General features: G+C 46.4%; 1 protein-coding gene across 3 annotated transcripts in view; it reads right to left on the minus strand.

The window, feature by feature from the left end:
• Positions 1–2,700: 2,700 nt before the first annotated feature.
• Positions 2,701–26,474, minus strand: part of LOC146829871 (uncharacterized) — an 89,870-nt gene continuing 66,096 nt past the window's right edge. For all 3 annotated transcript variants that reach the window (XM_085608533.1, XM_085608535.1, XM_085608534.1), the window contains exon 3: positions 2,701–4,919. In XM_085608533.1, the coding sequence (XP_085464659.1) occupies positions 4,153–4,919 (767 nt within the window). In that variant the 3' untranslated portion in view covers positions 2,701–4,152. The remainder of the gene's footprint in view (positions 4,920–26,474) is intronic.

Genomic DNA, 26,474 nt, shown 5'->3' on the forward strand with positions numbered 1-26,474 from the left:
CCCTGGACTGGAAACAAGCATCCTAGGACCGGTTTTGGGGTTTCACCCCTCTTCAGCCAGGATAGCTTGATTCCAGTGGCATGGAGAGCACGGGACTCACGTCTGAGCATACCCGTCCCACTCGGGGTGACAAATGCAAAAAGAACTATTGATGGACAGAATGCAGAACAATGTCATACATTCACCCCAGACAGAGGGTTACAGGTAGGCCCACAGGAGCACTGAACAGACAAGGGCCACTGCAGAGGTCGCAAACTGCCTACATTTGAACGCTTGAGCAGGTAAGCCTGGCAAGGGACATATTAGTGTATCTTGGCTCTTGGCAACCTGTGTAACAAATCTATCCTCTCTGCATGGCCACCTGGGAATTTTCACCTTTTGTTGGACCCTATACTTTATGGCTTTAGAACTCTGTGCACTTTACCTCCTGCGATTGTCCTAACTGGCAAATGTTACTTACCTATAATTCCGCAGTATATGGTACAGTGTGGCCTGTAAGTTAAATGTCACCAGTGGACTGTAGAACCTATTGCGTCATTCACTACAGTGGCAGTGCAAACATGGCTTAAAGCCTACCAGTGTATCCTGACAATGGTAGTACAAAAAAACTGCAATTCGACATGTCTAAAACACTATTGACAGATTAGAGTCTACTATTTAAATATTAATATGTTACCTCTTTGTAGGCCTTATGACCTATAAGGGAAAATTCACTGCATTTGCCCTTACAGTGACTAACACCCAAAAGCTATTTTTCACTGTAGAAGGCCTCACTGTCCTATATGGAACACAAAAGTACAGGTTAAAATACTATTACTGAATCTATGGAAAGTAAATATCTAGAAAAATAATCAAACCACTATTTTTAAAAGTTACTAAAATCCAAGTCAACGGTTAAGGCATATTTTTGAAAAATATTCAGGAAAGGTACCTTTTAGAAAGTGAACTTTTCCCTGCATGGAATTCCTGAAAGCTAATTTGCATTTGTTCTTAGACTTCTCCCAGCTAGGGAATAGCACCTGAATAGGTGTGAACTGCTCCTCCGAAGCAAACAATAGGATGACATGGCTAGGCAGAGGGGACTAATCTGAATCTCACAGAATATGTAGAGTAGGAGCTGTGTGCATAGTTTTTAGGTCTCTCCTGCAAAGCGCTTGCACTGTGCTTGACAAATCTATTGTTTTTCATATAAACTTAAAAGCGACTTAAATCATGCCTCCTATTTTTCCTGGCTTCTCATAGGTTTCGGAGCATGCCACTTACCGTCCATCCATTTCCATTAGCTGTAGCATATTTTCCTGCATTTCCCAATGCTTTTATTATCAGTTTTTCGCCGCAGAAACACTGTTAACATCCACTTTGGTGGAACTATATTTCCATAAAGTTTGCCTTTTACTCTTACAGCATATTTATATAACAATTTATCGCCCAAAGAGATTAAGTGATTTGCAAAGAATCAAAGGATGTTGTGCGGCACCGCAGAGACTCAAATCGGGATCCCCAGCTTTCGAGTCAGCAGCTCTGGCCACTGCGCCACATCCTCTCTACTCCTGTATTATCTGTCAGGGAGCTCTTTCCTTCTCCCGGACCTTTGATTGATGAAACCAGCTCTTTATCAATTCCATAGGTGAAACAGATGCATTACCAATGCTTGTTGATATTAGTGTTAAATCCGGCTCAAAAGGGTCTGCTCGGTTTACTAATAGTGCATTTGGGCACTTGAAAGGCAGAAGAGGATGCCAAGACAACACTTGCCTGTCCACGCCATCACCAGTCACTCCCAAGGTACAGAACACTCTAGGGGCTGGGGAAGACCAGAAGAGGACTGAGCCTGTGGTCTGTGACTTGAGGAGTCCTGAAGGATTGGACCTGCTTCTTCTTGTACCCAGGACAATGAACTGGACTCCAAGGGTCATACGGCTGACCTCGTGTTCAAGCTACAGGGACCCAAGAGGCCTTTCCTGCAAGTGCTGAGCTGACCAGGGACTACTGGATGTGGAGTGGACCTTGCTGTTGGCTTTCGTCCGACACCAAGTGAGTCTGACTGACTCTCCTGACTTCCTATCTCCGGTTCCCCTTATTGGATTGTCACTTTGGTGTAATTGCGCTTATTATATGTTACTCTTTTTCTAATTGGGTTTGGGATTTTACTGTTTTGTATTCTGACTTTATTACTGTTTTGTTACTGAATAAATTCTTTACACGTCGGCCTAAGTTGAGCCTATCTCCTCTGCGTCATAGCTACCAGGGGGTGAGCGAGGGTTCACCCATACAAGGGTTGTGATTAATACTTCAGGCGGATAGTCACCCACCGAAAATAATCTATTTCCTACATGAAGTATGGCAAGAGTGAGAGCTGTGGAAAAGCACATCCAAACAGAGGCAGACAATGAAAGACCGGAGACCTGGAAGGTAGCAGGTGCATGCATGAGGCAGGGAACTGGTGCAGCAAGGCCGCACATGTACACCAGTGTTTTGTGGAAGGAAAAATGAATATTCATATCAATACAACCGCCACAGACATTCCACAAACTCTGGAGGGTTGGTGGTCCCTCCTAGAGAGAACGTGCAAGGACTTTTCTTTACCAAAGCACAGGTGCAGACTTAAGACATGTATAGCAAAATGAAAATGCTCCAATTGTGTGAGAACTAGCCTGCTACTTTTATATTACATCAAAAGAATGGCAAGACTGTGAACAGTTTCCATTGTACAAATTATGATTTATTGAGCATTAGACTGGGTCACGTTTTAGTATCTTCGTTCTGCTGTCATGCCAATTATAACTTACTTCCACACACTGACATCTTTGTGCTTCTAAGCACTTGCAAATGTTTCTATAGTTTAACTATTTGAACCTTAACAAAACAAATGCGCCAAGAGCTGCGTGCAACAACTGTCAGCATGAATACCAAAAATGTAAAAAGAAGCAACTATTTGGTAAGATGATGGGATATGGTGTAAAACAGCAAAGGGGACCAACTGTAACCGCATTAAACAACAACAGACAGGAGAAAAACATAGTGAAGATTCAGGTAACTTTATTTTGACAAAGATGTTAAAGAGAAAAGGAGGGCAGAGCAAGAGAAGGGACAGGAGAGGGAAATTACATGTGAGAAAACATGAAAATGGAAGGAGTCTGAAGTCAGTAACAATTCATAACACAAAACATAACACAACTGAAAAGTGCCAACAACAGGAGTGCAGAAGAAAAGAGGCCACTTGGAGAGAAGTTAGACTGAATGTGAACAGAGCAATGGATCATGAGCAGAAAGTGCCATAATGTGACAAGTACTGTAGCCAAGGGGCAGTGGACAAGAAAGCAAAAAACATATCTACCAAAAGGAAGCAGAGGAGAAAACCACTCTTGGCTCGTTGGTAAGACACAGGTAGTGATTGGAGAGTGCAAAGGACACACCAAGATAAACCATTTAAAGAAATAACAAGAGGGTCCTATGAAGGGCTATCACCATCTCACTGCCGGCCATCAGCGCATGCTGTCAGTATTTCTTCAAGGGACACCAAAATGCTATCAGATGGAGAGAAACAGCCAGGCTAATGTACAATGGAAAGCTCCTGACAGGCAGCTCCCAGCCTTGCCTCCCAATGAAGAGGCACAGGAGCACCTCTGCCACTAACACCGGCTGGGATGCTGCTTCATATAATCCCATTGCTTGAGGTGTTGACCCATATTGTTCTCTTCTCTTCCATTAGGATAAGGATGTCGTCTAGTTCTCTTGTAGTAACATGTGATAGCTTTACACATGGCAGACCACACTGGGACTGCCTGCATCCAGGCAACAAACCAGTATATCCTATCCAAAGTGCGAGACAGACTCAGGTTTCATAACTCATATGATATAATCTGACGTTGCCCACTGTGCCATTCTGTTCCATTCATGCAGCAAATCATTTCATATCCTGCGCTGTCATGAAAAACCCTCCTTCACAAACATCTCTTGTGCTCCTCACAGGCATATACAAACACAAGTCCTTTCCTTCAGATTTGTTCAAGGTCATGAAATTCTCTCCATTTCTGGTGACTGAGTTATAAAGAGTAATTTTTTAAAGCTATTCTTGGAAAGGGGGCCGTTGAGTTCTGCAATCCAGCGGAAGGATTGTCCAAATATAAATATGGAAATAAATAATACTTTTCATATTGTAACAACTTGTATAATATGCATTTTTTGATGAGTATAGAGACTTCCTGACTGATTAAAGCTCTTTCCGCATTCATTGCACTGATATGGTTTTTCTCCTGTATGTATCCTCTGGTGCCTAAGACGATCAGTTGAACGTCTGAAACTTTTCCCACAAACCGTACAGGGATAAGGTTTTTCCCCAGTATGAATTAGCATATGCGAGAGAAGGGTTGATAAGTGTCCAAAATGTTTCCCACATTCATTGCAGGTATATGGCTTTTCCCCAGTATGCATCCGCTTGTGACTGATAAGGTGTGCCACTTGGCTAAAGCCCTTCCCACAATCACCACAAGTAAAGGGCTTCTCTCCTGTGTGCACCCTCTGATGTGTGATTAGTTTTTTAGACTCTTTAAAGATCTTCCCACATTCATTACATGTGTACAGTTTCTCTCCTTTGTGGTGTGCAGCCAGGTACTTTGACTGGCTGAAGCTCTTTCCACATTCAGTGCACGTATAGGAGGTCCTTCCTGTGCAGGGTCCTTTTTGTCTGTTTGGGTTTACTAACCGTCCAACCCCTTTCTCGTATACAGTAGCCATGTATCCAGCCTGGTGTTTAAGCTTCCGTTCGGACATGATCCATTTCTTGGGGCCTCTTTCCTTCTCGGAATCCTGCGACATGTCCTCTATGGCTGGCTCCAATAAAGAATCTTGTGGCTCCACTTTGGAAATGTGGTGACCAGAATTTTGCTCTTCGTAATCTATTGTGGCCCTAGACTCCACTGATGAAAAAAAAAGAAAAAAAAGGAAAAAAAAAGTTTAGACTTTGAAGATGACTAGCATTATTATACTTTTTTAAATAGCAAACTACAGATTAATCACAATCCCAATTAAATTTTTGAGGATGCTGGACAAAAAGTTATACTTTTTACTGCATCGCCCATTTGACCTGGAGGAACCAATGATTTACTGTCGCTGTAACCTCGGACAGGCCCAGACCCTCAGACAGGCTTACAAGAGATTCTGCATATAAAGACATCAGGGATGGGAATGTGAATGGAGGCAGAGAAAGAGGGAGATAGAAAGGGAAAGAGGGAGAAACTGAAGAGGAAGAGGGCGGAGGAGTGAGAAAGTAATGGGCAGAGAGAGGAAGGAATAAAGGAGGAGACAGGAAAAGAGACAGAGTGACGGGGTACATAATAGGTAAGTGTGTACCAAGCTCAATTAATGTTATTGAGTGCTTGAACCTTAAATGATTTCTAAATGTTCAAGACAGAGGTAATTCAGATTGTTTTACCCAGGTCACTCAGCTCTGCATTTGATGACACTTCTACAATAAAGATGAAAATTAAATTCAAGTACACCGCAATCATTAGTTATGTCACACCATTTTCCTAAACAAATATAGTTTTACCTATGAACTTTATCTTAGTTGAACGTATTGTGTACAAAGTCAATGGTCAATTTTCCAGTGATTATGGGACAAATAGTTTCCCATTTTCTTCACAAATTTTCAACGATATGAAGAAAGTACTCAATACTTACTTATTCTAAGAATAAAAGAAGTTTCCAAAAACAGACAACCCGGTGAGGAAACTGAGCCATGAAAACTACAACCATCTATAACATTTGACAGAGGTTTGTGGGATCAATCGCTTGAGGAAGTATATTTAGAAAGAGATAAATAGATAGCCTTTAAAAAAAGTGGAAGGCAAGATCAGGTTGGTCAAGTGGGTGAATTTGAACAGGCAGAGATAGAGTGTGGAAAAGCTGGTCTATAAGGACTGGCTTGCAAATGTCACCGGAACCTTGAGAAGTCTATTCGACTATAGTCCACCTTCCTGGCCATGAATTTCTTCCACTTCCTGAGTATATTGGTGCAGTTTGGGATGAAGTGGGATAACACCTTTCATGAAACCGAAAAAACATTTTTGAAAACCAATAAATACTGGAGAATATTGTTTGTTTGATAGCAAAGGGATGAGACCCGTTTGTGTCCTGGAAGCAGTGTGCTAGCCAGAAGCAATGGAAACCCCCTGAAGTACTAGGGAGCAGCTTGAATTTTATCAAACAAGTCTCTTCTGGCCCCAAAACTAGAGTCCTTTGATGATCGAAGAGACAAAGGATTGTCATTTTCACAGCAGACATGAGCAGCAGTGTCAATTAATGACCAGGTTTGGAACTAAACTAGCATGCTTCTAGCCAAGTGACAAGAATTTAGACTTCCTAGCCGACCGGGCTCAGCAGGGCCTTCAACCTTTAAATGGTGATGTCAAGCAGGTTGCCAGGGGATCTCTACTATGGAAATGGCCCATTGAAGTAGCAAAAGGGGATGTGGGCTTTGAGTTTTCCCAAATAATTAGGTAAAAGCCCCAAGTCCGGAGGTCTTGGAGGAAATCTAGGTGGGACAAAGGTCCGTCTTTACCAGGGCGGGCACAAGCTGCAGTGCCTAATGCAGTCAACGGTCACAAATAGCTGGCTTAAGCCAGCATTTTTTGGGAGTGGTATGGAAGAGAAAATATTATCTTAAGGCAGCAGCTTTTGGCTACTGTTTGGTACGAAGGCCATTTGCTAGAGGGGAGAGCGGAGTTAACTGGGCATAGCAGTTGTGTGGTAAAGGGCTGGGAGAGGTGAGGGATGCTTTAAATGTAGCTCATGGAGATGTATATGAAAGCTGTTTCTTGCAATACTTTTATTACTGATGAGCTGGGCTACTACTGCCAAATGAACTCCCTACCAGATCTGTGCCATGCTGGTGTCCAAGCCAAACGATCAAGTTACTTGCCTTCGGTAACACATTATCTGGTAGAGACTATCTAGCTGTAGACTCCTTACCTTTGAATTTACCCAGACGTCAGGCTGGATACGGAAACCTTTTCTTTATCAATAAACTCTGGTGTACGTTGTTGGGTGGCTCCATTTGGCTCCGCATGACAGCGTTGGTTATAATGTCACGGTCACCTATATAGGCGCCAACCAGGTGCGCAGCCGTTAGTACTTTTTGTTTTCTCTACTCCAGAAGCGCAGCGCCATGAAGTAACCAACGTAATCGTGTGCAAAACTAGGGCCCTGAAAGGGGGAGTAACCCTAGCCCTGACAAAATCAGTCCACACAGCGGGCAGGCATGGGTGGGCATGTAAGAAATATGTAGCTAGATAAGAGTCTCTCCCAGATAATGCGTTGCCGAAGGTAAGCAAATTGTTCATCTGATAGAGACTTCTAGCTGCATATTCCATAACTTTGAATTAGATACCCAAGCCATGCACCAAGTTATACTCTTCCGGCGGTGGGTTGCGGACCAATACCTCAAACTAGGAAGTTCTGTAGGACCGAACGAGCAAAAAATGCCTGTCCCTGCGGACCGGACTGTCCAGGCAGTAGTGCTTGGCAAACCTACAAAGATGCCCACGTTGCTGCATGATGGATGTGCAGGACTGGGACACCTCGAGCCAAGGCCGTAGTAGAAGCCTTTCTTCTAGTAGAATGGGCCCTTAATCCCTCAGGAAGTTACTACTTAGCCAGGGCATAGCAAATCTTAATAGAGAGAACAACCCAGTGAGAAATGTTCCTTTTCTGCACGGCCCGCTCCTTTTAGCTCCTACGCACCGCACAAAGAGATGGTCGTCCACCCAGAACTCTTTTGTGCGGTCATGGTAGAACGACAACACTTTTTGGATCCAGGCGGTGGAGACGCTCCTCTTTCTTAGAGGGATGTGGGGGAGCAAATAAGGTGGGCAGCGTGATAGACTGACCTAGATGAATGGGGTTACCACCTTCGGAAAGAATGAAGCACAGGTGTGAAGCACCACTTTATCTGTGGATTTGATTGTTTTTCTTAGACAAATAAACCAGGGTCGTAAAGGCCAATCTCTAATAAACAGTGATATAAACATTTATTCCAAGATATTGGTCATGTGTTGAGTGGGATCATTGCCAGGAAAGTCTCTTCAAGGAACACAAATTTGTGCCTGGAAGAAGCACAAGGGATCATGTCAATAGGGCTGTCGCCCGGTTGAATTCGGCGGCTGTCACAGCTCTGCCTTGGAAGCGATCTCTCTCGGTGCAGCACTGAGAGAGTTGCCTGGGATTACTTATGGTAGATAGTGACAAAGGAGATTTGGCGCATCATTCTTAAGGCTGTCCAGACTCTTCACATGAAACCGGAGGCAAAACTACAACTCATGAGGCTAGAGTCAGAAGGAAATGAATTATCAAGAGGGGCATGCCGGGCTGCCTGGTACACCACTGCCTTTTCCAATATTTATTGAACCATTTATAAGAATTGATAATGGTCTCTTTCAATGCACACACTTCATATGCAGATGGGATCTCCGTGATGATCGCACCAGCCAATGTTGCAATGAAGGCTACACAAGCTGAGGCAGAGTTTTGGGATGGTTGGTGTCTATCTGATGTATGGTACTGGTAGAACTGGGGGTCTCTAGTTGGTAGAGGTAGGTACCTTTGACCAAATAGGGACACTTGCTTCTAAGTCAGGGAAAGGGGATTACACTACTGGATAACCCCTGCTCACCCCCTTGGTAGCTTGGCACGAGCAGAAAGGCTTATCTCAGAGGTAGTGTGTTAAGCATTTGTGAACACAGACAGTAATACAGTGAAAACACTACAGATGGACACCACGCAGTTTTTATAAAAATAAGTATTCTTTATATAGACTTAACACAAGACCACAAACGACAAAAATCCAAAATACTGTACTCAAAATTGACTTAAAGTTGGTAGAAGTAACTTAGTTCAAGTTGATGGTAAATGCGACAAAGTTCTCACAAAAGTACTTGGATGCGTAACACAAAATAAACAAAAGGCTCGCAGCGTTGTAGATACATCGGTTCCTTGCTTCAGGGGAGAGGATGCATCGTGCCTCAATGCTTGCGCAGAGTAGGGGATGCGTCTTGATCTTTACCGGGATAAAGTGATGCATAGATTCTCGTACTGCGGCCCGGTTGCGATGCGGCAAGATAGCGCCGCGATGCGACAATCCGGTGCGATGCGATAAGATGGCGCACTTGATGCGACGTGTAGACGATGCGTGCACGCCCGGCGGCGACTCTGTACTTTGGGAGCCACGACAGGCCCTGTGACACGCTTCTCCAGTGATGCGACGGCGACCTCTGTGGCGGAGTCACGCTTCTCCGGGGATGCGTCGGGTAACAGCTTTGACGAAGACACGCTTCTCTGGTGATGCGGCAGCGACCTTTGCGGCGGCGACACGCTTCTCCGGCGATGTGACTGCAACAGCTGCGACAGCGACATGCTTCTTCTTGTTGAGTCGTGCTTCCAGCTCCCAGCGACACGCAGGCTTCTGCAGACAGAATTCCCTGCAAGGAAATTCAGAGGGGAGCTGAGCGGGAGGTGCGGGGCAGGGGGGAGTCTTTTGTCCCTGAGACTTCAGCAGGAGGTAAGCACAAGGTCAAGCCCTTGGAGTAATATTCTGCAAGATTATGAAAGTCCTTTGAAAGTTTCTTCTCCTCTCCTTGGCACTGCAGACACCACTGTAGGCAAACACAGCACACTGGCAGGGGGGCAGTACAACTCCTACAGCTTCCTTTGGTTCTCCTCCTTGGCAGAGGGTTGTCTTGTTGTTCCAGAAGTGATCTAAAGTCTTGGGGTCTGGGTCCCCATATTTATACTACTATTCTCTTTGTTCTCTGAAGGCAGAGAGGTCGTTGCCTAGTCCAAACCAGTTCTGGTCAGTCCTGGAGTATTTTGTTGTTAAGACTCCTTCTTTCCTTTCACAGTGCAGGCCAGGGACATCAGACGCACCACAGGAGTTGGAGCCAGCATTGTGGAGGGAAGGCACAGCCCTATTCAGGTCCCAGGTGCAGCTCCTCCCACCCATCTACATGCAGATCTCTCTATTCAGCCCTGTGCGGACTCATCCTGTCTCCTGGAATCCCCCAGCCCCGGTCACTCAAACTCCAGACACACAATACACAACCTAGCAAAGGCAGGCTTGGACAGTTAGGCAAGAAAATACCTACTTTCTAAAAGTGGCATTTTCAAACACAGAATGTTAAAACCAACGTCTCTAAAATATGTATTTCATCATTCTGAGTTCAGGCATACTAAACTCGAATTTCTACCATGTTCCCTGGGTCAGTTAGGATTATAGGATGTTCTAATCAAACTGCCCACTCTGGCCTATGGGGTAGCCTTGCAATAGTGAAAAACGAAAATGGCTGTAATTCACTATTAGGACATGCCACACACACCAGAGCATGTCCTACCTTATACTTACAAACCACCCTGCCCTTGGGCCTACCTTAGGGGTGTCTGATATGAAGATAAGGGAAGGTTTAGGGACTGGCAAGTGACTGCACTTGCCTAGTCGACATGGCAGTCAGAGACTGCACACAGGCTCTGCAATGGCAGGCCTGAGACACACTTTACAAGCTGCTTCTGTGGGTGGCACAACCAGTGCTGCAAGCCCACCAGCAGCCTTTGATTTACAAGCCCTGGGCACACATTGTGCACTGTACTAGGGTCTGACAAGTAAATCAAATAATCCAATCATGGAGTCACTAATCTATACATGAATTTATCATAGGGAGCACTTGCACTGTGGCACTGAAAAGCAGTGGCACAGTGCCTAAACCAGCAAAAACATATAAAAAACAGAGGAGGCAATCAGAAAAAAATGGAAGGGAGACTCACGCCAATGGTACCAGGTCTAACACCTGTCCCCTCCATCTGAAATGTGGAGAAAACTACCCTTCCCCTTGGGAGTTCTCATCACTAAGGCGGAAAAATCTGGACAGACCATAAGCATTGGCGTGTTCTGTACCAGGGCGGTGTTCCACCGTAAAGTCCATCCCCTGTAGGGAAATGGACCACCTCAACAACTTTGGATTCTCACCCCTCATCAGCATCAACCATCTGAGGGGCCTGTGGTCTGTCTGAACCCGGAAGTGAGTCCCAAACAGGTATGGTTTCAACTTTTTCAGCACCCAGACCACAGCAAATGCCTCACGCTCAATTGCACTCCACCTCTGTTCCCATGGACGTAACCTCCTACTGATGAAGGCTACAGGTTGGTCTAGGCCCTCCGCATTAATCTGTGATAGAACAGTCCCCACACCATGCTCTGAAGTATCTGAACAATGAATTCTTTTGAGAAGTTGGCTACCTGAAGCACGGGTGCTGTGCACATGTTATGTTATGTTATGTTACGACTATTTATTGTGCGCACAGATACTCCAGCCAAGGAGCGTCCTGGCGCAGAGACAAGGTAGCACGTAACACAACCACAGGCTAAAAACAGAAACTAAGAACCAGCTAAAACATGAAGGTTTTTATGGCTCTCCGAAAGGTCAGAAGGTCCTCCAGCAAGCGGATTTCAACAGGCAAGGAGTTCCATGCTGATGCAGCCATTACCCTAAACGAGCGGCCTCCCATGCGGCTAAGCCTGAATCTGGGAACCACCGCAAGGGCCAGACCCTGAGAGCGAAGGCTACGGGCAGGGACATACAAAGACAGACAACTCGACAGGATTTCCGGGCCTGTACCTCTCAAGATTTTAAAAGCAAGGCACAAAACCTTGAAGAGGATGCGCTTCCTGACCGGAAGCCAGTGTAGGGAGCGAAGGACACCTGTCACTGAGCAGAATCTGGGCAAGCCAATAATCGCCCTCGCCGCAGCATTCTGAACCCGTTGTAAGCGTGTTAGTTCAGCCTGGTTAGCCCCAGCCAGGAGCGAGCTGGCGTAATCCAGGCGGGAGATGATAGTAGCCTGGATCACCAGCTGCCTGGTCGGGGCGTCAAAGAACTTGAGAACAGGTCTCAAGCCCCTCAGGAGACCGAAACAACAGGCCGCGGTTCTTTTAGTATGGCCTACAAAGGAGAGGCCCGCATCTAGCCATACCCCCAGATTTTTCACTTCCGATACCGGGATCGGAGTAGGTCGTCAAAAGCCTTCTGACAGGTGTCAGTCCAGTTCACTTTCTTGGGCTGTTTCCTGGAAGTCAGCTACGTCAAGGGTGCAACAATGTTTCCATACCCCTTGACAAACCTTCTGTAGTACCCCGTGAGTCCTAAAAGGCTCTCACCTATGTCTGAGTCTTTCGGGGTTCCCATGCCAGGATGGTATCAATCTTGGGTTGCAGGGGCACCACCTGGCCGTTTCCTACCTGGTTCCCCAAGTACACCACGGAACCCAGCCCGATCTGGCACTTACTCACCTTGATCGTGAGGCCTTTCGCAGTGCCATCAACACTTCCCAGAGGTGGCGCAGTTGTTCTTCCCAACTGGCGCTGAACACTGCAATGTCATCCAGGTAGGCAGCACTGAACTCTTCCAGTCCAGCCAACACCTGGTTGACCAACCTCTGAAAGGTGGCAGGGGCATTCTTCATCCCAAAGGGCATAACCCAGAATTGGTAGGACCCATCTGGTGTGGAGAATGCTGACCTCTCTTTGGCAGCATAAGTTAAGGCGATCTGCCAGTACCCAGACGTCAAATCAAACGTGCTGAGGTACTGTGCAGCCCCTAACCGATCATCGGCTCTGGGGATGGGGTGCGCGTCAGTCCTGGTGAGTGAATAGAGTCCTCGGTAGTCCACACAGAACCGGAGTTCGGGTGTGGCACCAGGAGCGGCAGACTTTGGGACCAAGACCACTGGGCTGGCCCAAGGACTGTTAGAGGACTCAATCATCCCTAAGACAAACAGACTTCCTCCTTGATGCAAGCTCTGACTTCATTCCATCATCTGTTGCTAGGGGCATGCCCACTTTGTGGGGCTTCAGGCGGTTAACATGCAGGACCCGCAAAGGGTTCCTTGCAGACTACAAGTTCACCAGGTAGGTGACATTACTTTTGCGCTCCACCATCTCAAATGGTCAGGTCCACCTGTCCTGGAGCGCACAAGGCTCCACAGGTGTCATGACCCAAACTTTTTGTCCAGGTTGAAGCTCAATCAGATCGTACCACCACTTCATTTCCTCCTGGCTGGCTTCCAGATTCACCTGAGCAAGCTGTCTGAATCGCCGAGTCTGGTTCCTGAAGGCCAGCATGTAATTGAATACATCCTGGGGAGGTTTCCTGGGAGATTGGTCCCAGCCTTCCTTGACCAGACTCAAAGGTCCTCTTACCGGGTGTCCATACAGCAGTTAAAAGGGGCTGAACCCAAAGGACTTCTGTGGCACCTCACGGCAAGCAAAAAGCAGGCATGGCAAGAGGAAGTCCCACTTACGCCTCATTGGTTCCTGAAGGCCCATAATCATGCCTTTGAGGGTCCGGTTGAATCTCTCAACCATCCCATTGCCTCGGGGGTGGTAAGGAGTGGTGAACTTATAGGTCACACCGCACTCCTGCCACAGGGACGTCATATAATTGGCAATTAAGTTTGTGTCTCGGTCAGACACCACCTCTCTGGGGAACCCCACACTGGAGAAAATCCCCATCAGTGCACGTCCCACCACGGGGGGCCGTCACTGTCCTGAGCGGGATGGTTTCTGGATACCATGGTCCACCAAGATCAGGATAAACCTGTTGCCCATGGCTGTCTTGGGGCCCAGTGGCCCCACAAGGTCAATGCCCACCCGTACTGACTACAGGGAAAGGTTGGAGAGGGGCCTTTTGCTTCCTCCCACTTTTCCCACTTGCCTGGCAAGTTTGACATGTCCTACAATGAGTGTCTGAACTAATCCACATCTGGGGCCAATAAAAGTGGGTGACAAGCCTTTCAAAGTTCTTGCCCTTCCCCACATGTCCAGCTAAAGGTACATCATGAGCCAGTAGGAAGGCTCTGAAGCGCTGGGATACCACCAGCACACAGGCTGACCCAGGCTCAGCAACCTTAGGCTCGCTATAGGGGAGGTCGTTCTCCCAGTAGATCCAATGTGATCCAGACTGATCACCTGCTGCCTGGTTTGTGGCCTGTCGCCACAAACCCTCAAGAGAAGGGCACTTCCTCTGTTCTGCACAAAATTCCTCCCTGGAGGGTCCTCCTTCTTGCTGCCAATGGATCAGCTCAGACAGGTCCCCCAGTTCGGCAACCTGTTCCCCTGTAGGTTCCAGGGCATCCCCCTCAAGGTCTGCCTCCTCCTGGACCATGGGAACAATGGGGGCTGGTTTCCCATGCCCCTTACCTCTTCTCATTAAGGCAGGTCCCTGGGCCATACATTCAGGCTCCAGGACCTCTTCAACACCCTTACTGGCTGCCATAGACCGAGTGGTTACACACACCCACTCAGGCAGACCCAACATCTCCAAATGAGCCTTCTTCTCCACCTTAGCCCAAGGGGACTTTTCTAAATCATTGCCCAACATACAATCCACAGGCATGGCTGGCCTCACAGCTACTTGAAGAGTACCAGAGACCTCCCCCCCACACTCAAAAGGAACCTGAGCCAACTTGCAGTGGCTCTCTGTGTTGTCAGCGGCGACAACTGGGTAAAATGCATTGGGGACCACCTGCTCTTCAGACACCAAGTGACACCTGACAGCTGTCACACTGGCTCTGGTGTCTCTAAGAGTCTCCACTCTATGGCCATTGATGGTCACCAACTGCCTGTATTTTTTTGTGTTATCAGGCAGCTGAGCCTTAGGGACCATCTCAAAGTCTCCTAATAAGACAAGGGATATTTCTGCAGGACCTCACCCACATTGGGCACCCATTTCCTCCCCTCCCAGGGCTACACTCGCCATCTGACGGGTGGTGCACGTGGTGGTGCTTTGGAATCCTTCATGGGGCACTGTGCATCATACCAAAGGTGGCCCACTTGATCACACGTAAAGCACTTGTAGGGGCCCCTCTGAACAGGTTAACCGACAACCGGCCTCTTGCTTCTTCTCAGGGGGAGGCTGGGAACCCTTCCCTTTGATCCCTTGGGAATTACTTGGGGGCCCTTTCTGGAACTCCCTCTGTTTGCCCTAACACCCCCCCCTCTTCTGCTGGGGACCCTGCCCACCTTTGGCGGAATTTTCCACTTGACCCTTGTGGACCCTGGTACTGACCCAGCGGTCCACCGACTCAGCAAGCTTCCTAGGGTTAGTTAACTCGTTTTCAATAAGGTGCTGGCGTAGCTTTGGAAAACAATTAGCAGACAAGTGCTCCCATGCAAACAAATCATAGAGCGCTTCAAAAGTATCCACTTTGCTATCCTTCACCCAACCATCCATAGATCTGCAAAAGAAAGATACATATTCTGCCCAAGTGGTTCCCTCCAGCTTCTTGCAACCCCTGAACCTCTGTCTATAGAGTTCTGGGGTCAAACCATACCTTGTCATCAGGGCTTCCTTCATGTGGGCATAAGACATCCTATTCTCACTGGGCAGGTCTAACAAAGTATCCCTCCCCTCACTCACAAAGCGGCCCCACAACCCAGCTCCCCAATTCTCATCAGGGATCCGGTGGGCCAACATTGCTATCTCATAGGCTGCAAACCACTGTCCAATATCCTCATGCTTGTGGAAATCTTTGATGACATCCTTGGGAATATAAACTCTGCTTTCTGAAGGTACAGATGATGCGCTGCCACCAGAGGGAACGATCTCTAAGCCCTTTGCCTTGATCTCGAACTCCCTCAACATCCTCTCATGCTCCATTCTCATTCTCTCTCTCTCTCCAAGGACAACTTGTTATTCTCTATTCCCCTCTGACCCTCCATCTTAAGTTTAGCCATCTCCAGCTTGTGTGTCCTATTTCTCGGTCTTCCACCTCTCTGGGGGACAGGTCTTTGGAAGACATGCTACTGCCAGGTGGGGACGGTACCCCTCCCCTGGCTGGAAGCACAGGCCTATCCAGTTGCCCATCTGCATCCCCAGCTGGCTCCACCACCAATTCAGGGGCAATTCTTGCTTCTACCCAGGCCCTCAGCGCCTTTTGGTAGTCATCCTTTTTGGAAATGCCTGGTGTAGCAACTTCCAATTTCTTGCAGAGATGCTTGAGCTGTTTCAAAGTGTAGGTTTCCAACCTCTCTTCCTCAAAATCTAGATCCATAGATGCAACAGATGCTGGTCTACTAATGGCAGTAAGAATTGGCAATTCTCAGGAAAAATAACAGTCCAAGGAAAAAAATTCTATCAAAAAAGTATGTGGTCGCGTTTGGTCTGCACTCACGAGTAGTGTACACCAATTACTGTATATGAGTCACAAATGCAGGTCCAAATCCTCACCGCTGCCCACCAATGTTAGAACTGGGGGTCTCTAGTTGGCAGAGGTAGGTACCTTTGACCAAACAGGGACACTTGCATCCAAGTCAGGGAAAGGGGATTACACTACTGGATAACCCCTGCTCACCCCCTTGGTAGCTTGGCACGAGCAGACAGGTTCATCTCAGAGGCAGTATGTTAAGCATTTGTGACAGTAATACAGTGAAAACAGATGGACACCACACAGGTTTTATAAAAATTTGTGTTCTTTATATAGACTTAACACAAGACCACAAACGACAAAAATACACAATACTGTACTCAAAATTGACTTAAAGATGGTAGAAGTAACTTAGCTCAAGTAAATGCGACAAAGTTCTCACAAAAGTACCTGGATGCGTAACGCAAAATAAACAAAAGGCTCGCAGCGTTGGAGATGCGTTGGTTCCTTGCTTCGGGGGAGAGGATGCGTCGCGCCTCAATGCTTGCGCAGAGTAGTGGATGCGTCTTGATCCTTACCGGGGAGGAGGTGAAGCTTAGATTCTCGTATCGCGACCCGGTTGCAATGCGGCAAGATGGCGCCTCGATGGGATGCGATAATCCGGTGCGATAAGATGGCTCCCTTGATGCGACGACGTATAGACGATGCGTGCACGCCCCGACGGCGACTCTGTATTTTGGGAGCAGCGACATGCCCTGCGACACACTTCTCCGCTGATGTGACGGTGACGTCTGTGGCGGCGTCACGCTTCTCCGGGGATGCGTCGGTTAACAGCTTTGACGAAGACACGCTTTTCAGGTGATGCGACAGCAACAGCTGTGACTGCGACATGCTTCTTCTCGTTGAGAAGTGCTTCCAGCATCCAGCGTCACGCAGGCTTCTGCAGACTAAATTTCCAGCAAGGAAATTCAGAGGGGAGCTGGTGGGGAAGTCTTTTGTCCCCGAGACTTCAGCAAGAGGCAAGCACAAGTTCAAGCCCTTGGAGTAATATTCTGCAAGATGATGAAAATCCTTTGAAAGTTCCTTCTCCTCTCCTTGGCACTGAAGACACCACTGTAGGCCAACCCAGAGATACAGCACACTGGTGGCAGGGGGGCAGTACAACCCCTACAGTTTCCTTTGGTTCTTCTCCTTGGCAGAGGGTCGTCTTGTTGTTCCATAAGTGATCTAAAGTCCTGGGGTCTGGGTCCCCATATTTATACTACTATTCTCTTTGTTCTCTGAAGGCAGAGAGGCCTTTGCCTAGTCCAAACCAGTTCTGGTCAGTCCTGGAGCACTTTGTTGATAAGGCTCCTTTCCTTTCACAGTGCAGGCCAGGGACATCAGACACACCACAGGAGGTGGAGCCAGCATTGTGGAAGGAAGGCACAGCCCTATTCAGGTCCCAGGTGCAGCTCCTCCCACCCATCTACATGCAGATCTCTCTATTCAACCCTGTGCTGATTCACCCTGTCTCCTGGAATCCCCCAGCCCCTGTCACTCAAACTCCAGACACGCAATACACAACTTAGCAGAGGCAGGCTTGGACAGTTAGGCAAGAAAATACCTACTTTCTAAAAGTGGTATTTTCAAACACAGAATGTTAAAACCAACTTTATCAAAATATGTATTTCATCATTCTGAGTTCAGGCATACTAAACTTGAATTTCTACCATGTTCCCTGTGTCAGTTAGGATTATAGGATGGTATAATCAAACTTCCCACTCTAGCACATGGGGGAACAGGTAGCCTTGCAATAGTGAAAAACAAAAATAGCTGTAATTCACTATTAGGACATGCTACACACACCAGGGCATGTCCTACCTTATAGTTACAATGCACCCTGCCCTTGGGCCTACCTTAGGGGTGTCTGATATGAAGATAAGGGAAGGTTTAGGGACTGGCAAGTGGGTGCACTTGCCAAGTCGACATGGCAGTCAGACTGCACACAAGCTCTGCAATGGCAGGCCTGAGACACACTTTACAAGCTGCTTCTGTGGGTGGCACAACCAGTGCTGCAAGCCCACCAGCAGCATTTGATTCCCTGGGCACACATGGTGCACTGTACTACGGTCTGACAAGTAAATCAAATAATGCAATCATGGAGTCACTAATCAATACATGAATTTATCATAGGGAGCACTTGCACTGTGGCACTGAATAGCAATGGCACAGTGCCCAAAGCATCTAATCCAGCAAAACATATAAACAAACATTGGCATAGCCAATAGGTCTCGCCTTTGGGACCATAGAAGTGTTTAGCCATGCAACACTTGATGTTGTTGTACCAAGGATATTGTAGTGGATAACTAAACACTTATGAGGTCCCAAAGGAGAGACCTATTGGCTATGCCAATGCTTTTTTTTTTTTAAAGGAAAAGCAGTGCTATCAGGCTCCGGCTGCCACTTAGTCCACCGCATCCCACGTAGACACTGCAGCCATCTTTGAGAGAGGTAGAGAGGCAGAGGTAGAGGGGCAGAGGTAGAGAGAGGTAGAAGTAGAGAGAGAGGTAGAGAGCGGTAGAGAGGTAGAGGTAGGGAGGTAGAGATGTAGAGGTAGAGAGAGGTAGAGAGGTAGCGAGAGAGGTAGAGAGAACAAACTTTCCAATGGGACGTGTCAATACAATATTAATATATCCATACAGTGATTAATTCTTGCAGAAGTTGCAGGTGGGACCCATAATATTTTTTACTCAACAGACTTTGATCCAAAGCTAGAGAGAGAAAAGCACACAAGGGGGAGAGAAGGAGGAAGATGAAAAAGAAATGACAAATGCCGAAATCATGGGTGAAAAAGAACCTTCAGCAGCGAGAAAGCGCGGCAGGGAGTTTCTGATGGTGGATTAAAAGGCGAGAGGTGGAATCAAAAATATGCAACCTCGTTATCTGGCATCCCGGCCTTCAATAGCGCCAGCTGCGGACTTCTGAACAAAATTTGGGGATCCGGCATTTATTCTTTTACAAATTATGCACTGCATACATGCATAGTCCTATTTAGGCCTAACTATTAGCTAGAGAAACATTTGTGAGAGATGTAAATAAGCGATAGTTTATTGGGACTTACCTTGGGCATTACCAAAGAGCAAACTGTAGTGAAGTGGTTGAGTAAGCATTTAGCTGAAAGCTAGTAAACTGATAGAAAGATACAGTTTAAGGGTAGCTTAGGAGTTAAAAGTATAGGCCTTGGTAACTGGAATTAGAGGCAGAACAGTGGTGAGATTAAAGGATAATAATTTAATGGTAGGATAGGATTTTATTTTAATTCCTCTCTTAAATGTGATGTATAAAGTGTCCTTCCTCAATTCTCGGAGAATGCTGTTCCACATCTTGGGTGCTGCCCTTGGGGTCACTCTCTTATTTGGGGGATTTCAAGCACGAGCGTTTAGTTTCTTAACTTTCTATTTTAGATATGATGGACATCTGTCTTTATTAGTACACTTAATATTTAATTGGTCCCTTATTTATTTTCACTGGTGTAACAGGACGTGTGTGGGGGTGTAACATAGTTGACTGCACTTCACTTTCAAAAGTCCACAGCACACGTCGCATTCATTGATTCGGGGCCTAAGTAAAGAACAAATCGAACACATAAAAAACGTATTGCAAGGATGTGTATGTACCAGGTAGAGAGGCTGCGAAAAACTGGACTTGTTGTGGTGCAATGACTGACCTCTCTGACTGGCTTCCTGGGTCTGTGTCTTTAAACGCCTTGCGCCCCCAAAAATGGACTTCGAAATCTCCCCTTCTACAAATGCTTGCGATACTTTCATGTAAGGTGTGAGAGTTGTGCACACTGAACATTATTATGATCAACTAGAATGGGGGCGGGGCGTTTGTCTAAGTAAACCCTTCCCTTTTGTGACTACAGCTAGTGAGCATGTGATGAAAACTCTATAATGTAGACTGCTCCCCTTTCTCACAATAACGGAACAAGTGAATGCATGAATCGGTATATATGCAATTTTACAGAATAAAGTACTTTCCTGTTCGCACATTCGGTCAATATGTCTGAGTGTCGCGGTCTGTCTCGTTGTCTGCCTTCTTAGAATGTGTGTGTTAGTCTGAGAGCGCGTGTGTGATATTGTGTGGTGGTGCGCGTGCACAGATGCGCGAGACAGAAAGGATGCACGCTATTCTTACTGTGTGTCTGAGGGACTGTATTTATGTGTGTGAGAGGTAGTGTGTGAGCTAGTGTGTGCAATACAGGGAACCTGTGTAGAGGTGTTTGTGTTTCCGTGTGCACGCGCGCGCAGAAACACACACTTATTAAAAGAAAGGTAATTTGGCTTAGAGTTGATTTAAGGGAAGGTTGAATGATGCGGGATACCTTTGCTTTGATTAATAGGCGAGCATTGGTAAAATGTCATTAAACCGCAGCCTAGCACACTTATTTCTCATATGGTCTGTGGATTTAGGTGTCAAGAACCGGAGAATTAGAAATGGTAATTTTCCGTCATTAAAGGTGAAATGTGATCTATCACAACAACTGGAACATGTCTCTGAGCTAGCAAAATAATTCTAATGATTAGGCACCATTAAGTATATCAAGCCTACTCCAATAAAGTGTATAAAGCAGGGGTCTCCAACCTTTTCTGTAGTGAGAGCTACTTCTGCTCAAGGAAAGTCTTCCTGAGCTACTAGAAAATGTTATACCTGTAAAATAGTGACTATATGTACCGGATGTCCTTTGACTAATGAATGTTTTTCATAGCTGAATTGTAGCTTTAAAGAAGTCTAGGACCGTTGTTTGCTATACCAATCATTACCCAGGTCCGTGGACATTTGTGGGTTACCACATTATATCATAATGGATGCTCACCACAGCACCACGGATGCCTGGTTTATGCCAGTAATGCCCACCATTATACTAGGGTCACAGTTGTGCCAAGGCTGATAAGCAGAAGGATCTGGGATAAGACCACATATCAGTCATGACCATTAATATGCCAGGAATAGGTACATATTGGGCAGTCATGCTCAGAGTGGGTCTATGATGGCTGCCAGCATACCACAACTAGACCAAAAATACTAAAATAGTCAAGGATGACCATAAGTATGCCATTAACACTATTATGTCAGGAATGGACACAATTATGCCAAATATAATGACGGGCCTAGCATATATATTTGGCGGTTCTTGGTACCAGGCATAGTTTCAGGAAGCAATAGTGTTTATTATGGACACACATAAAGTTGATGAATCTCTTAATTTTATCTGGTCTGGATCATACCCTGTTCTCCTCAGGTCTTGAGCTGATCATGCATCTAACTGACACATTTTCACTCTGACTCCTGCAGTCACGCACTTTGGTGGGTCAGCACTGATTACAGCTCAGGCTACTGCTGCCATACTTTTTTGATGGTGCACGGTTCACACACATGTTGTGACTGATTAAGGAGGGACTGCAACATGGTCAATCTCCTTGTGGCTTAATTATATTGAGATTGGATACAGACTATCATGTAGCAGGTCCTATAAGCTGCACAGTGTGTGTTTGAGTGTTAGTATGAGTTACTGTTATAAGTTTGGCTGGCTGTCACTCTTAGGATCTTGAGATGATCAGTGCTGCCTTCTTTAATAGACACCTACTCTGAAATTGATACTGGGCTTGTCTTCACCTCAGAGAGCTACTTTGAAGGTACTGGCGAGCTACCAGTAGCTCCCGAGCTACTCGTTGGAGAACCCTGGTATAAAGGAATTCTCCTTGACGTGCGGAATCAAACTGCAAATATACAAGCCTGGCATTCACCCCGCTGCACTGCCAGCTACCGGGGTGGAAAGTCAAAGAGGGTCTATTTTATTAACAGTGAAATGGAACAAGCGCGAGTAAAAAAAAAAAAAGTTAAAAAAAACAAGCATTGAAAGTGTGAGTCATCGCGATCGCTCTGAAAGCGAAAGTGATCGCGAGTTTTCAAAGTGCTGCTAAAGGCTAGCGGTTCGCGCGTGAACGCAAGCGGTAGGACAGCCAGCAACACTTTGAAAACTCACACACAAAATGTCTATCCGAGCCAGCGCATGCGCTGGGCTCAGCGAGACCTAAAAACAGAGGAGGCAATCAGAAAAAAATGGAAGTGAGACTCACGCCAATGGTACGAGGTCTAACAGGTACCAAATCACATACATTCTAACTACTTTAGTAAAACACAGGATCCCTGGATAACCAATTCATCTACCTACTTAGGCATGAAGACAATAGCACCAAAAATCATTTATGTTTGCACAACTCTTTAGTTGAACTTCCCAAACCTCACACTACCAGAGATTTATTTGTGGCTCTGCAACAGCTAGACTGAGTCGATGCGTGCGGGCGGCTACAACCTCATGAGATATTATCCAGCGCACCACCTGGCACACATCGCCAGTCTACTGCAACACATCATAACAAACCCACATGGGTGTGGACTGGGAAACGCTTTAAATCCTCAAAGGGATAACCAGACAAGTTATACTGTGGAACAGGTAGAACCTGTGAAGACTATAACCTAACTTTACATTAGTCTCTTGCGTACTGTACCGTTCACAAATGGTCTAAAATTATCAGACAGAGCCACTCTGATGCTTTCTATAAGAAGGTATTATCAAACACCAGCATTAGAACTATGGGTAATCAGACCAAATACAGATGTTGGAAGGCCTTTCAAGATCCCTGCATGGACTTCAAGCTTCACCCATCACAGCCCTGGAGACTACCACATATCACACTGGATAAACCCTAGATTGTGTTCTTCTCTGTAAATTGTACCCATGTGTCCGCTACAGGACTACCTCTGGACCTAGAGCTAGGAGGTTGGGCAATTTAAGGCAATTATCTACGGTCTATGTGGCATCATTACCGACCTACTAGTCTCAAACTCGACAGCTGACATGCTTAGGACACAGGTGGTGCATAAAGGGTCATGTGAGACGCTTACCTTCGAGTGGTGCCACTGTAACGTCCGACCACCACCAGGTTCGAGGACGCTCGCAGTGAATGACCAAGTCTTAACACAGCACTTCCTTATTTCTTTTCTTCCGCACGTGAAATGTCACAGTCAGGCTGTTTTTTGTCACCACCTGACTGGACAGTAATGGCCGAGTGTGCCAGTACCAAGGAGCCTTGCCTTTTTAGCTATGTAAATGTAATGTTTACCTATATCCCTCCTCATAGGAGAGAGTGCACCCTGAGTTCAATGCCAGGGTCCCTCAAGTTGAGGCATGAAATCAGAAGGTAATTTTGCGTTCTTTGTACAAATGTCACAAGTGTATCTATGTTATACACACCCTTTGGTGGTGGATACATTATACCACTGCTGGGGGTTGCTGATGGCACTATATTCATATGCGTTACTAACACGGTCGCAATAACCTAGATGTCATTATAGCCTCCTGCAGGTCGTAACAAAGTGGATCTGCTGTTGAGACACTTGATTGACCACCAACTTTGGTTCTGTATTTTTCCTTTAGATGAACATTGCTTGATCATAAGCAATACTTTAAGGTCCCGATGAAAGCCAATACACCTCTCATGAGGGTCTAGCTAGCAGAAACATGTTTACCAATGAGACACAGAAGCAGGTTCAGTTGACCTCTGCAGTCTCTTTTCTCTCTTTTTAATCGTGACCCAAGTGTTCAACAATAAAGTTAAATGCCTGCTCTGCAGTCAGTTTTAATCACCACCATCTTATTCTTGTTTATGCACTGCACGCGCTGCTAGCCTCACCACCCCTTATATCTCCAGAGGGTTTCTACCATATATCAAAACATCCGAAGGGTGATGGATTTCGCCCACACCATGCCAGAATAATTTTAGGATTGGGACTCTATTCATGATAGATGCTGCTAAGTACTGGAGTTCCTCTGCCGTCTCCCCTGAGAGGGTTGGACAACTGTGCAACAACAGAGAAGCCTGTATACATTCAAGAAACCTGGGAACCACCTGGCACATCACCCTAGGTTAGCATGGGTCTGTAGTTTTCATAAACGTCAGGTTTGGTACACTTCCCTGGTGCTCGTCAACCCAGGACAGAATATTCCAACCAGTCTCCAGGGAAAGTGAAAGGAAAATTGGGTTTACGATTTTGATACCTGGAGCAGGAGTCCGTTTCAGGAAAGGTAACACTGGAAAGGGAAGAATCTCCCATTTCCAATGGTAATTCCCCCCCCTGTTCACAGCATGGGGTGGAGCTCTACCTTTGAGCATCAACTCTTCTATCAGCCTCTGCAGTCAAATAGCTCTGGCAGATTCCAGAATGTGCAGAGGACATTGGCGCACCAAAGTCACCATGCTGGCCTCCAGGAAAGGCACTCCTCATCAAGGGTAGGGTCTTATCAAGTGTATGGGCTTCCACGCTGGGGGTACCACGTTCGCGGTCATGAAAGCCAGTGTTCAAGTAATTGCATGCCTCGTCAAGCGTATGGGCTGCAAGTATCTCCTGTGATGACAGACACGCCAGAGGCACCGAGCTGGCCCACAAGGAAGGGATTCTTTATACCACAGCACACCTCATCCAGGGCATGATTACACCTTCACCCTGATCAAACTTTACAGACTTCTCTTTCCTGTCCACCACTATGTACAAAACCAGCTGCATGATCTACAAAGCCATCCCAAACTGTTTGACACACCCTCAGCCAAGATACTGGCTGCATCAATCACTCAATCAGGATTTATAAAGCACGGCAAATGACCTGCTGAGGTCTCAAGGCACTGTAGTTGCTAGTTGCTTCACAGTAAGAAAGGAGAAAGCGCTTAGAGAAACGAGGGATATGGAAGGAGACAGCAGTAAACAAGCATTTGCAATGCAATAGGACTCGCATTTACGCAAGACCCATTGCATTGCAAACGGGAGTGAGGGCGGGGGGCAGGGGAGAAGGCATGGTACTGCGGGGGTGGGGTGGAAGAAGGCACAGGAAGAAACTAGTGCTCACAATGTAAATAACACCTACCGTGCAACACTCGAAGTAAAGGGGCCTGTAGCCTTGGAAGGATACAAATGACGACATGGCCATATTAAGGAGGGACAAACAAGCCTATAAACCACTGAGAAGGCAGCATTTAGGAACGACAAAGACACAAGCCAATGGAAAAGAAGGCTGAGGGAGTGGGTGTGGCTTCTCTTCGGTACTCTATCACCACAGATCAACCCCAGAGCAGCACCAGGGCTCGACCTAAAAACTAGGCAAAAGAGCTCAGAGAAGCATTGGTAAATTAAACTTAATTTACCCATTTGCAAATTGTGCTTTAATAACGGAAAAAACGAAGGGCACTGTTGCTACTAATTTTCACATAAATCGTTACTGAATCGAGTTTGGAGGGTTCTAAGGAGGTGGGAGAAGCAAAAAACTGAAGAATCGTTCGCTGGGTAGCAACCATTTCAGGACATCGAGAGGCACCATTTTGAGCAGTGCGCGCTCTAGTCTCTCGACTCTGCTATGTAATGAGTGACGCTGCGCTGAACCAGCGGGTGCAAGCTTGTCAGCGAGCTGTCAGCGACCTGTGGCAGCCACTCTGCCTGTTTTGGGGCAGAAGACATGCCTCGAAATACCTATAGAAGCTCCTTTATGCACAGCCTCGCCCCTAAACAACCCTGCAAGCCACAATGTCTGCTCTCCATTTTGAGTAATGATTTCTTCTGCACTTGCTGCAACTGGACCACGGAAGCCAGAGACGCAAGGAAGTCTAATATTAACATCTACGGGGGTTTTAAGTACTGATGAATATTCAGCGATTCTTCGGAACGTCCATTCACTGCGGAAACACGAATTACAAGTTGCTGAGCTACTGGACGATGGAAAGTCAGACCTTATGTTTCTGTAAAAAACTTGGCTCAATGACTTCTAAAGCCCAACAATAGCTAATGCCATCCTCAAGGCCTAACACATTTTCAGGAATGATCGTGTTAAGGGGAGAGGGGGTGGGGTAGCCATTGTTTATAAGAGTAAATATGAGGGGCGGCAATCCAGATAGATGAAGTTGAGGGGGCGGAAAGTCCAGGCTTCTGCTGCATGCTATCGCCACAGCAATCGGTGGCAGGAGCCCTTAAATATAGGACCTCATAACAAACTGGCCAGTTTCTGGGATGCCTGTATTTCATTAAATATGCTCATTATGGTACTGGGATATTTTAATATTCATATAGACAAACTGGTGGAACCTGAGACATCTTCCATCATAGATCCGATGGCCTCGCTAGGGTGCATGCAACAATTGTTTAAACCCACTCACGTGGCTGGCCATACGCTAGATCAAATTTTCTCTAATATGATA

Source organism: Triturus cristatus, chromosome 5_2 (assembly GCF_964204655.1).
Source record: "Triturus cristatus chromosome 5_2, aTriCri1.1, whole genome shotgun sequence".
NCBI classification, from domain to species: domain Eukaryota; kingdom Metazoa; phylum Chordata; class Amphibia; order Caudata; family Salamandridae; genus Triturus; species Triturus cristatus.